General features: G+C 33.1%; 2 protein-coding genes across 2 annotated transcripts; one reads left to right on the top strand and one right to left on the bottom strand.

The window, feature by feature from the left end:
• The first annotated feature begins 1750 nt into the window (after positions 1-1750).
• Positions 1751-8768, top strand: LOC118037428 (7-deoxyloganetic acid glucosyltransferase). The gene is made up of 2 exons (XM_035043395.2): positions 1751-2450; positions 7737-8768. The coding sequence occupies exons 1-2, from the start codon at positions 1943-1945 to the stop codon at positions 8687-8689; spliced, it is 1461 nt and encodes a 486-aa protein (XP_034899286.1). The 5' UTR covers positions 1751-1942; the 3' UTR covers positions 8690-8768.
• Positions 5378-6907, bottom strand: LOC140954740 (uncharacterized). Its single transcript, XM_073405449.1, has 2 exons — positions 5989-6907; positions 5378-5704 (listed from the first exon to the last, which is right to left on the bottom strand). The coding sequence occupies exons 1-2, from the start codon at positions 6887-6889 to the stop codon at positions 5667-5669; spliced, it is 939 nt and encodes a 312-aa protein (XP_073261550.1). The 5' UTR covers positions 6890-6907; the 3' UTR covers positions 5378-5666.
• Positions 8769-13966: the final 5198 nt, after the last annotated feature.

The raw sequence follows: 13966 nt of genomic DNA, 5'->3' as shown, positions 1-13966 counted from the left end.
TTTAAATGTTTTTTTATATAAATATATTTGATATGAAAATACAATAAATAAGTATTTTTTAATGTTTTTTTAATAATTCTAATGTACTAATTTATCTTTAAAAAGTATTTTAATAAATTTATAAATAAAAAAATATTTTAGAAAACATCATTCAACATATTCTTGTCATTTTCCTTTATGCTCTGTTTATTTCAAGAAATGAATTTTTAGAATTCGTTTTCCTTATTTTCTCATGTTTGGTAACAATATAAAAAAGTAAATCAATAAAAACTTAATTCCGATCAACTTAAAACAACTACTTTATCAAAGGAAAGTGTTTTCCTTCTGATAAAGAAAAAGAAAAACACTTTCCTTTTTTTTATTACAACCATTTTCATAAATCACGTTCTCTCTCTTTCTCTTCAAAAACGATTGAAAGCAGGAACAATTACAGAAGCATTGCTAAAATTCAAGCAAGCCACAAAAAACACAATTTTTCCATGACAGTTTTCTTCCTCACATTCGGCATTTTTATTCTGAACAAACAAACCAAATCAAGTGCACAAAATCAAGTGCAGAGAAAGGCACTTGAAAATCCTCAAACCGTGTTATGGAAAAAGACACAAAATCAACTACAGAGAATGGCACAAAATCAATCTTCCCCAGCAAAAAGCATCCCCTCCCTGTTACCTCATCCCCGGATCCAGCCACCATATCCCGGGTGGAAGCTCTCTCTTTGTTTTTTAACAGTAGCCGGGGGAGAGAGGGAGGAGAACTGGGATCTTTGTCCTGCTTCGTTGTCTTGCATATTTGCTTCTTTGTGCACAAATGTCGAGAGAAACAGACAGGGAACATGGGAATCGACTGAGAGGGAGAGGGAACAGGTAACAGGGGAATGGGAGAGGGGCCCGTGAGGGAGGGGGAATGGGAGAGGGGAATTGACCGTGAGGGAGGGGGAATGGGAGAGGGGAATTGACCGTGAGGGAGGGGGAATGGGAGAGAACAATGGAATTATAAGCTTTTAAAGCATAATTAATTATACTTGTGAAGTGAGGGGAAGGAAATTTGAAGGCTGCGTGTTTGTGAAAATGTGAAATGAAAGAGATGATGAGATATAAATGAAAGAGGGAACATGGAAAGCTTGTTGTTATTTTTTTATTATTTGGTGATTTATATATATAAAAAATATTTATTTAAAATACCCCTTAAATTATTTTTATATGTATTTATCTTTTAAAAAATTCTTTATACCAAAAAAAAAACCCAAATATATAACTTTTACCATAAACTAATTTGGTTTTCTTCATATGAAAAAAAAATTATTTTAAGTTTTTAAAATTGAAAAAAAAAGTATTAATAGGTTTTACTTGATAAATATTTCACAAGCTTATTTCTCTATAATATGATATAACATATATAGTTATATTTTATAAAATAAGCTATGTATGAATATAGGATATAATAAAAAAAAATTCATCATTATACTTTTTAAATTTCATTTTTTATTGTAAGTGATTAAATATTTTATATATATTAGATAAATTTAAAAAAAAAATTTCATTAATAAAGTATTTTCCAGTTCATTTTCCATAACATAAACAAAAACTGGAAAATGTTTTCCAATTCATTTTTCATAACACTACCAAACATTGAAAAATACTTTTCCGAAATTTACTTTCTCCATAATTCACTTTTCAAAAAAAAACAACTTTCATACAAACAAACGGAGCCTTAATTTATTCTGTCCCCCACTCATTGCTGGCCTCCTTGGTTTTTCTTTCACCTTTTCCATCAGCAATTTGTCCATTTCTCAATAATTCTACACTCGCCCTAATCCCCATTTCCTTTGTCTTTGGCCACCCATTTTTGTTAATATCATCAACTGATTGATGGATCATGGTTCTTAGACCTTGGATATCCATTGCAATTCAATACTGTGTCCTCACCAAATCGAAGCTCCACCATGGACCAGCCTGTTGTCCCTCACGTCGTCTTCCTACCCTTCCCTGCACAAGGTCATGTCAAACCAATGCTCATGCTAGCAGAGCTTCTTAGCCAAGCTGGTTTTGAAGCCACCTTCATCAACTCCAATCACATTCAGGATCGTCTTGAACATTCCACAGACATTGCCGCCATGTACTGTCGCTTCCCCAAGTTTCAATTCAGGTCCATCCCTGATGGTCTCCCATCCGATCATCCTCGCTCCGGCTCAAGCATCTCTCAACTTTTAATCTCTAATAGAGATGAGACCAGGACAGAGTTTCGCAACTTGTTGGTTAATCTTGGGCAAAAAAATGGCCGGTGGGAGCCTCCGACGTGTATTATCGCTGATGGGATCATGTCTTTTGCTATCGATATTGCCGAGGAGCTCACAATTCCACTCATCACTTTTAGAACATTCAGTGCTTGTTGCACTTGGACTTACTTCCATCTCACAAAACTCATTGAAGAAGGGGAAGTTCCATTCCAAGGTATGTCAAACTTGTTTATTCCTCCTAATTATTGTTCGGATTTGAGTAATCTCAACTATAATCCACTGGGATCAATAATTGATTTGTCAACCTCACATAATTATAAAAAACAATTCTTCTACATGTGATGATTATTCAAGATGTTCATGAAAGTGAGTGAAGAAATCACAGGGTAGCTATAAGAAAATCACTTTATAGATGTTAAACTAATTGAGATCAAACACAAAAAGGAGGCTAGAATTCTGAATAAACTGTATATTATGAATGCATGGTCTTAACCTAATTACAAATAAAGTATATATAGGTTAAACTGAAAGTACTATTCTACCCTTAATAAATAAGACAACATAAATATTATTTAACATCTCCCCTCAAACTCACGATGCGGCAGCTACAACCATCGAGAGTTTGCCAACTAGAAAACGAAAACGAGATATGGAATGCGCCTTGGTAAAGAAATCTGCAATCTGCAATGAAGAAGGAACAAAGGGCAAAGTAATGGTTCCATGCTTGAGATGATGACGAGTAAGATGACAATCGATTTCAATGTGCTTAGTCCGCTCATGAAAAACCGAGTTGTGAGCAATCTGAATAGAACTCTGGTTGTCACAATACATAGGAGTAGGATGGGAAAAGGAAACTCCCATATCAGCAAGTAACCAACGTAACCAAATAATCTCTTTGGTAGTAGATGTCATGGCACGATATTCTGCTTCGGTGGATGATTGAGAAACAATAGATTGTTTCTTACTCTTCCAAGAAATAAGAGATTCACCTAAAAAGATACAAAACCCGGTAACAGACTTGCGATCTGTGGGGATCACTACCATGATCAGCATCAGAGTATGCACGTAACTCCAAGGAAGAGGTGGATGAAAAGTAAAAGACTTTGAAAAAACTGTACCCCGAAGATATCGCAAAATACGAAGAACAGCTGTCCAATGAACAGTAGTAGGAGAAGCAACAAACTGACTAACAACATGAACAGCATATGCAATATCTGGACGAGTAATGGTGAGATATACCAAACTCCCAACAATAGTGCGGTATAAAGTAGGATCTATCAAAGGTAAACCATCAGAAGAAGAGTACCTTGCGTTAACCTCAATAGGAGTATCCACAGTCTTGTTATCAGTAAGTCTAGCCCGCTCAAGAATATCTGCAACATATTTTGACTGAGAAAAGAAGATAACCTCTAGGTGAGTATGCTACCTCAATACCCAGGAATATCGAAGATAACCCAAATCCTTCATCTCAAATCGTCTAGCCAACTCTGTCTTCAAAACTGACAAATACCATCAATGTCATCACCGGTAATAATCATGTCATCAACATATAAAGACAGAATGATACGACCTGCCATCAGTGCACTTAATAAAAAGAGCAGAATCATGACTGCTAGAAATAAAGCCAAGTGACGAGATCACAATAGAGAATTTCTCAAACCAAGCACGGGGTGCTTGTTTGAGACCATATAATGCTTTCTTAAGCTTACAAACATATCCAGAGTCATGTGAAATACCAGGAGGGGCCCCAATAAACTTCTTCTTGAAGATCTCCATTCAAGAAGGCATTTTTAACATCAAGTTGAGAAATATGCCATTGACGAATCGAAGTTACGGCAATAAGAGTACGAATAGTAGTCATTTTGCAACCGGAGCAAATGTCTCCTCATAGTCCATACCATACTGTTGAGAGTATCCTTTGGCAACCAACCTAGACTTTATCGCTCAATAGACCCATCAGAATTAGTCTTGATCTTATACACCCAACGACAAACCAACAACACTCTTACCAGGAGGTAGAGGAAACCAGATCCCAAGTATCTGTCTTATTGCAATGCAGAAAGTTCCTCATCCATAGCTTGCTGCCAAAGCGGATCAAGAATTGCCTCTTTATAGGAAGAGGGCTCAACAAGACAATGAATAGAGGCTAAAAAGGAAGTAAATGATGAAGAGTAACAAGAATAAGCAAAATCTGGTAGTTTTGTGGACTTACGAATACGGATGGACTGACGTGGAGGTGGATCCACAATCTCAGATGAAGCTTGAGGGGTTGTAGAAGAGAATGGAGCTTCAGGTGTGCCAGAGAGTAAAGTACCAGTACCTGCAGAGTTATGAGTACAAATTGATCGAACATGGGGAGAGCTATCATTACCAGAATCCTCAGAAAATGGATCTATACTAATAAGATCAGATTTAGTCAGGTTATGAGTAGTGGATGGAATAGAAAAGAAAGGTATATGCTCAAGGAAGACAACATGACGAGACACATAAAGTTTCTGAGTGATTGGATCAAAACAACGATAACCCTTTTTACCTTCACCATAGCCCAAAAAGACACAAATAGCGGATCGAGAGGATAGCTTACTTCGTTCTACATGAGGATGAAGAACGAAACAAGTACAACCAAAGACTCTAAATGAGGAATAATCAGGGACATACCCATATAACTTTTCAAAAGGAGATAGACCCGAACTATGAGAAGATGGAATTGTATTAATCAAACTTACAGCAGTAAGAACAGCTTCTCCCCAAAACTCACTAGGAACAAAAGCAGACAACAAGAGAGAACGAGCAATTTCGACAATGTGCCTATGTTTTCTTTCAGCAACACCATTTTGCTCAGGAGTATCTGTACATGAAGTTTGGTGGATGGTTCCATCTAGGGCAAGCAATTGGCAAAATTTATTAGAAGTGTATTCCCCACCTAAATCACACCTAAAGCATTTGATCACAGTTAGAATATTGAGTTTTGATAAGAGCTCGAAAAGCTGCATATATCTCAAAGAATTCAGAACGATGTTTCATTAAATAAAACCCAACAATAACGAGTATGATCATCAATAAAAGAACATAATATCGAGACCCCTCCTTTTGTGGCAACAGGAGAAGTCCCTATACATCAGAATGAATCAAATCAAATGGTGAAGAAGAAACAGAAATACTTCGATTAAAAGGTAAGGCGGAAAATTTTGCCAATTTACATCCACTACAATCAGAAATGTCACAAGTTTTCAAATTTCCTAAAGCTCCTGTGGATGCCAAAAATCTCAAACGAGAAGACGAAACATGACCTAGACGGGAATGCCATAAATAAAAACTAGAAGATGAAATACTCAAACGAAAGGAAGACAAATCAACTGTAGTAGTAGCAGCGGCAGCAGCAGCAGCAACTGGCACTTTTAACTCATCCAAAATATATAGTTCATTCTCCCTACGGCCTGTCCCAATCAGCTTCTGAGACTGCAGATCCTGTATACAACAAAAGGAACCAGAAAACATGACTAAATAATCACCAGAATCACATATTTGACCAACAGACGCAAGATTCAATTTGAGTTGTGGAATAAGATAAACATTAGGGAGAGACATGTGAGGTGTGACAACAGAACCAACACCTGCTAAGGGCATTTGAGTGCCATCAGCAATCATAACAGGAATGGAGGATAAAGGGGATACAGAGGTAAAAGATGAGGAATCTGGAGACATATGATGAGAAGCACCAGAATCCAAGACCCATTCAGAATGTGACATACCTGAGGAACTATGAGGCAACTGACCTATGGAAGAAGAAGCGGACATTGCTTGTGGCTGCAAGGAGAGAAACTTCTGAAATTGCTCAGCCAAAATATTAGGATCGGTAATAGAACTCGAGGAAGCTACTGCTGCAGTATTGTGGTGTTGTGGTTTATAACCCTGAGGTGGTCTATGAGCATTAGATTGTGACTGATTTCCAGGCTTCCAAGCTTGATTCTGATGTCTCAACTTAGGACATTGAGCCTTCCAATGACCTTTTTGCTTACAGAAGTTGCACTCATCGAAGCCAACCCTTGTGTGAGACTTATTCTGATGATTAGAGAATGACCTAGAAGGTACTGCTAGTACTGAAGGATTTGAAGCAGAAAGAATTCCTTTTTCAGAATAAGACTGAAAACGTATTTCTTCAGCCAATAACTCACTGACAACAGAGTCAACAGAAGGCAGTGGAGAACGATGCAGAATTGAACCTCTAAGTCCTTCGAAATCACTGCGAAGTGCTGTTAAAAACTGTACCAATCTTTGTTGCTCTCTACGCTCAATATAGGCACCACATGCCTTTAATTTTGTCGATTCAGTAAGAGCCAATTGATCCCAAAGATCTGTCATAGCAGAATAAAACTCTTGAATACTCATATTCTTCTGATGAAGAGCTCGTATGTCATTCTCTAATTGATACTGTTTTGCAAAATTTGATTGTGTGAATAACCTTTGCAGATGATCCCAAACCTCTTTTGCTGTCTCATATTTCGCCAACTGCGTACCTATTGAATGCTCAACAGAATTGTTGATCCAAGTAATGATCTTTGCATTATTTGCTTCCCATGTATCTATCAAACCAGCATCCCCCTCCTCAATATTTTTAGGTATCACATAAGTTCCACTAACATACCCCCACATCTTCTTACCCTTAAGGAAATTTCTCATTACATAACTCCAATATGAATAGTTCTTCCCAATCCAACCTCACACTCACAGACTGAAGCGAATCATTCTCTTTCAGTAGCCATAATCAACAATCACAAATAACCAGAATGCAAAAGCAGCGGAAGAACAAAATACTCAATTGCAGAAACTAAACAAATATCTTCTCGAAATTATACGATTACTCCCAAAACACAAAACAAATTTGCAAAACTGAACGCAGATACCAAATTGCAGAAGCTGAAGGGAAGACGAAATACCAAAATAATTGCAGAAACTGTCGAAATACCAAAATAATTGCAGAGACTGTTGAAATACCTAATTTTGCAGAAGCGGAAGACAAAATATCACTCCAAAAAAAAAGTTGGATCCGCGAAGCTATATTTGGGATTAAGCTTCGTTCCATAAAACCAGCTCTGATACCATGTTAAACTAATTGAGATCAAACACAAAAAGGAGGCTAGAATTCTGAATAAACTGTATATTATGAATGCATGGTCTTAACCTAATTACAAATAAAGTATATATAGGTTAAACTGAAAGTACTATTCTACCCTTAATAAATAAGACAACGTAAATATTATTTAACAATAGATAAGGTTGAGTGTCAATAATTCAATTGAAGATGAACAGAAAACCATATTAATTAATTTAAAGTAATATCAAACTATCAATTTCTCAAATATAAATCAATAATCACTTTTTTTTTCCTGTTTATGCTCTTGCTAGGAAAAGAAAAGTTAATCCCACTTTATACGTAGCTCATGAATGGAATTCTTTAAGAAAAAAAAAAAACATGTCACTGCTGGTAATAATATTCCAGGAGATGTAGACATGGACAAGACCATTACATGTATTCCTGGATTGGAAGGCACTCTCCGGTGTCGAGACCTCCCAAGCATTTGCAGACGCAAAGAAGCTAATGATCCGATTTTGCAGTTCTTCATCAAGGAAACTGCAGCTATGCCACGAGCATCTGGTCTCATACTTAATACCTTTGATAGACTCGAAGCCTCTATGATCTCTAAACTTGGCTCCTTCTTTTCCAAGATTTACACTCTTGGTCCTCTACAAGGTCTCTCCGATACCGTTGCTAAAAGCCCCTCCGCAAGAACTTCCTCCAATGGTCTCTTGTGGAAAGAAGACAGAGGCTGCATAACGTGGCTTGATTCTCATCCATCAAGATCGGTAATATATGTTAGTTTTGGTAGCTTGGTTGGTCTATTTCGTGATCAACTATTGGAGTTTTGGCATGGTTTAGTGAATAGTGGGAAACCATTCCTCTGGGTCATAAGATCTGACTCAATCATGGGAGAAGATGGTGTTAGTGAGGTTTCTTTGGAACTTAAAGCTGCAACTGAGGAAAGGGGATGCATAGTGGACTGGGCTCCACAAGAAGAGGTCCTGGTCCATCCAGCCATTGGAGGGTTCTTGACTCACAGTGGATGGAACTCCACGTTGGAGAGTATTTTTGCAGGAGTTCCAATGATTTGTTGGCCCATGATTGCTGACCAACAAGTGAATAGTAGGTGTGTTAGCGAGTTATGGAAGATTGGTTTTGATATGAAAGACAAGTGTGAGAGGGCCCTGATTGAGAAATTGGTGAGGGATTTGATGGAATGTGACGAGATTGTCAAATCAACAGATGAATTTGCAGGGATGGCTCGCGATAGCGTGAAGGAAGGTGGATCTTCCTACTCCAACTTGCAGAAGCTAATTGAAGATATAAAATCGATGAGCTTAGCCGGGAAGGTCTCTTTATCAAGTGTTGGATAACTTTTAAATTGGTATGTTTGTTGAAGAGCTTGCGTCCTTAGATGCTTCTAAATAAAGAAATTGGTGAGTTTTTCATGTATTTTCTGGCAAAGTGTGAAAACTTCTTGTAATTATTACAAGGAGACCATTCTTGCACTTGTATTTATAATCCTCTCAGGGGATTTTTAATATAGAAAAAATATTAATTACCGAAATAATGAAAATAACTTTTTTTATGATTATTAATTATATGAACATAATTTTCTTATAAAGAATAATTTAAATTTCATGAAATAAAATAATTTTTATTATAGTTTTTTATTATTAATTTATCTTTTTTCTACAAAACAAATTTTCTATTTTGTTTTTATATTACTTATTTAATAAAAATTAAAAGTAAATAGAACAAATATAAATAGGGATTTGCCTTTTAGCTAGCTTAGATTTCAAATTGAATAATGTTGAAGTTGACTTGATAGAATATGATAAGTCTAAATACAACTAGGTCAAAACTGGATTTGATTTCAAAATATTTTCTAAGACGATGTTGTTTGAACCCTTTTCTTTTTGTATAATAAGATGATAATGTTTAGGATTGACTTGGGTCAACTTGTCTTAACCCTTACACTTACGACTCGAGTTAACCCATCAAACCTGCAATCCAAGCCATGAATCTGGTTGAGTTTAATAACTTTTTTAGAATTTATTTTTTATTTAATTACACAAAAAATAAAATGACATGTAAGAGAAAGTCACTAAATAAAATTTAAGAAAAAAAATCATTGCAAGAGGTTGTTAAAAAAAAGTGTCTGCTAATGTCATAAAAAGAATACCATACACCTTATTTGAAAACAAACCAATAATCGAATGTGATTCGAATCTCATAGATATAAAGATCTTGAAATCCACATCCAAATTAACTATTTTCAAGAAAGCTAAGACTAGGTTTGGAATTGATCTTGACACAACAATAACTTGTACCGATGCACCAAGACTATAAGTAATGAAACCCTCATCAAATGTCTATAAAGAGATGTGAACAAGAAGTATAAAAGAAGACATGAAACTTGGTTAATTCTATAATAAGTTAGAGTAGTTCAATGAAGAATTAAAAAATATGAGCAAAACCTCACACACAATAATAATTATTGAAATCAAAGTCTTAAAAAAAAAAAAAACTAAATGCAAGATAAATAACCATATTTTATAATATTTAAAAACATTCTAAATAATATTGGAAAAAATAATAAAAATTTATAAATAAAATAGGAAAAAGAATCTCAGATCAATTAGGAAACAATACAATTCTTGTATAATAGCTTATGAACCTTATTGCAGGCTTTCTTGATGTTTGATTGCCTTGAAATTTTATACCAATATAAAAAAAAATTCTGAAAATTTGTAATAAAATTTCAACTCAATCTAATGTTCAGATCGAAAAGTATGTTTGTTAGAGTAAAACTATGTATTATAAAAAATAAGCTCAAAATCACTTCTAAAATCGAAATTAAGTAGCCCACCATTGCAAAATTATTAGGCCTATGTTGTAGATGGATTAGGGTCATCTTATACATAAATTAGAATGAATAAAGTTTGATTATCACTTGTTGAAGTTATAGCCTCCTTGAAATTTACCTGAGTCCAAATACTCTAAATATACTCATCTTGATCTTGTAATTGATTCAAATGTAACTTTTAATGGGTCATTTAGTATAGTTTGAGATGCATCATCCCCTCTCTCCTAAAAAAAAATTACATCCACGAATCATCACCTACATCAAATAAAGAGAGATAAAAAAAAAACATTGAAAGTAACACTAACATCATACTCACCTAGTAGATCCACTTTTTAAGTATTATTATTAATTTTTTTAAGGATTTGGAATGGTCAATCTTCTTTCGGCATCAACTTTTTTTTTTACACATGCACCAAAACCTAATCACCTAGTTGAAATATAATCATCTTTCGCTCTTTATTAGTTTTAAATTGAAATTGCTCATTTGTTTTTTTTTATATATTTTCCACCTTATATTCTCATGGAGATCCTTTACTACCCGTGCCTTTCTATTTCCATCAAGACTACCTATTTCATCAATAGATAACTTTTAAATTGGTATGTTTGTTGAAGAGCTTACGTCCTTCGATGCTTGTTAATAAAAAAAATGGTGAGTTTTTCATCTATTTTCTTGGAAAGTGTGAAAAAATCCTAATAATTATAGGGAGACAACTCTGACACTCGTATTTATAATCCTCTCATGGATCTTTAATGTAGAAAAATTATTAATTACTGAAATAATAAAACATAAGAATAATTTAAATTCCATCAAAATAAAATATTATATTAGTATAATTTCTTCTTTTTTTTGTTAATATATCTATTTTCTACAGAACAATATTTTTTTTTTTGTTTTATATTACTTATTTAATAAAAATTAAAGCATTTAGAATGCATATCAACAAAGATTTTTCTTTTACATAGCTTGGATTCAAATTAAATAAAGGTGAAAATTGACATGAAATCACTTGACCAACTTGATATATCTAAATATAATCATATCAAAATCTAGTTTGATTTCATTTTTTTTTTCAAGACGATATCGTTTGAACCATTTCTTTTCATAATGAGATAATAATATTTTAGATTGACTCGAGTTAACTCAAGATAATTCATACACTCGCAACTCGAGTTAACTCAAGTTAACCTACCAAACTCACAACTCAGGTCATGGACTTAGTTAGGTTTACTCATACAAAAATAAAATTGGCACGTATAGGAAACTCATCGAATAAAATTCAAGAAAAAAGAAATCATTGCAAGAGATTGTGCAAAAAAAAGTGTCCGCTAAAGTCATAAAAAGAATATCATAACCTTATTCGAAAACAAACCAAAAATTAAATGTGATGCAAACTTCATGGATATAAAGATCTTGAAATCTAATGCAGAATCGACTATTCCCATAAAAGTTTCCCTTTTCACAATTGCTTCATTTTCATTTGTGTTTCCATTGCATCCCTTAAGATTATGGTTCATTATCAAATCATAAATAACATCACAAATTCAATTTCAAATATGGCTTATTTCCTTTTGAACACTAAGACACGGCACTACACATTAATCAAAGGGAAGGAAACCTAATTTTGCCCCTAACATGACTAAATTTCCTATTTTGATAACTTGTCAAAACTACCAGCAGAGGTTGCAGCTCAACCTCTTATTAAATATTTATTTATATCTAGAGCTCTAAATTAAACAAGGTCAGACTCGTAGAAAAGCTAACATCCTTGGCTATAACTTCTTTAAGAAACTTTTCTAAAATGTTATTATTTTTAAGCCCGCATCTTCTCTGGAATTAGGGTGATAAATCTGTTCAATTTTCATTAATGGTTTAAATGAACCTTCAATCATCTCTATTTCCCCCTATTATCTTAAGACAACTATTTATATGTATGCATGGTAACCTTTCTAAATATGACCTCCCTGGTGTCGTTTAAGCTAATTTACCCTTTTTGTGTAAAATGATCAAGAACTATTTTAAGAACATATACATCATTGAATTCCAAGTTTCTCCTACATTTTGCAACTCCGCTTTAGACAAGCCATGGGCTATACAAATGACCAATAAACTCATTTCTACATCATATAGCACATGCATTCGATCTATGAAGTTCCCTACTATCAAGTTATTATACTTCTCCTATTAGTAAACTTCCTACCATACCTAATCCATTCATTATTAACATATGAAATCTTAAAACTGCTCCTCCCTCTCCTCAATTTAGCCTTACCGAAACTTGGCCTCAAGGAACCAAGCGATCCCTTCTCCTTCTCATGCAATTATTTATATTATTTAGTCATTTTTTACATTATAACAACACATCACAAAGACTTTATAAAGAAAATCAAATTTTATTTTCCTCACATTCAACCCCCAAATAGTCGGCCACTCTTGTTCCTTTGGCCATTGATTTTTCTTTGATATTTTTAGTAATGATAAATCAATTCTATGAAAAAAGATAATTTTACCCCTAGGAGCAAGTTATATGGTTTTAATTATGAAAAAGAGATGATAATTTTACTATATGAATCCATAATAAAATATGAGTGCATGTATTGTGAATTACTCATCTCTTTTAGATTTTATTTTAACTAGTTCTTATATATTTTTTTATCAATTTTAGTGCATATTATCTAAATAAAACAAATATTTTACTATGTTATGTCTCTTGTATAAACAATTTCAATATAAACTAAATGAGAAAAGGCAAAACCATATATTATATCACATGAGAAACCACTTATTATTACTAAAAACTCTTATTATAAGAAAATTTAGGAGGGGATGATATAAAATTTTCAAGGGAAATAATTGAATAATTTATATAATTATAGGGATTAAAATAAACTTTAGGGGGGCCTGCTCTTTTGAGTCCTTATAACAATTTTTGGTTTGACTAACTTACTATATGTCCTGCACTTTTGAAAAGTAATATGTATCACCTTACCAAACAAAACTTAAGATATGGTTTCTCAATCAAAGTTACTACTTTTTTATTTCTATTTTTAATTAGAAATGGAAAATTGTATTGTAGATGGATTTTTATATATTTTTTTAATCATATTTAATTTATTTTTCCTTTTATACATATAAGAAGAAAATGATTTTCATATTTAAAAAATTATTTCCTTTTTTTTTATTACAAATGTACATGTATCAATCATATATGTATTCAATTTTGTTGACTAAATATCCACTCTAACTGAAGAATCACATTGTAGACATTATATGACATATAATGATACAATCAAAAAAAAAATATGTTAAAAATATCAAAAAGGGAAGAATTATACGTGAAATCCAAATTTATTATATATTAATGTTTATTGTTATCATGATGTTTATAGATGATGTGTTGATATTGCTCCTATTTTGTTTTTTGATTATATATATATATATATATAGTGTTTATTTGGGAATAGCATAAAGATTGTATTTCAAAGTATTTTTTGCTTAAAATCATATTAAAATAATATTTTTTTTATTTTTTAAAAATTTATTTTTAATATATGCACCTCAAAATGATTCAAAACACTAAAAAATAATTTTAAGTAAATAAAAAATCTAAACTTTAAGCAAACGATGTTTTAGCCACAATACCAAACATGTATATAAAACTCCTATTTTGCATTAAAAAAAAAATAGCTTTACCTTATAACTTTATAGGATTTTGTAGATTTTCAATTTGCTGGTTTGCGACTTAGTTTACAAATTTTATTTTTATTATCGGGATTCAAAGTC

Source organism: Populus alba, chromosome 16, assembly GCF_005239225.2.
Source record: "Populus alba chromosome 16, ASM523922v2, whole genome shotgun sequence".
Lineage (NCBI taxonomy): Eukaryota > Viridiplantae > Streptophyta > Magnoliopsida > Malpighiales > Salicaceae > Populus > Populus alba.
The sequence above is the reverse complement of the archived record's forward strand: the minus strand, read 5'-3'. Positions and strand labels throughout refer to the sequence as shown.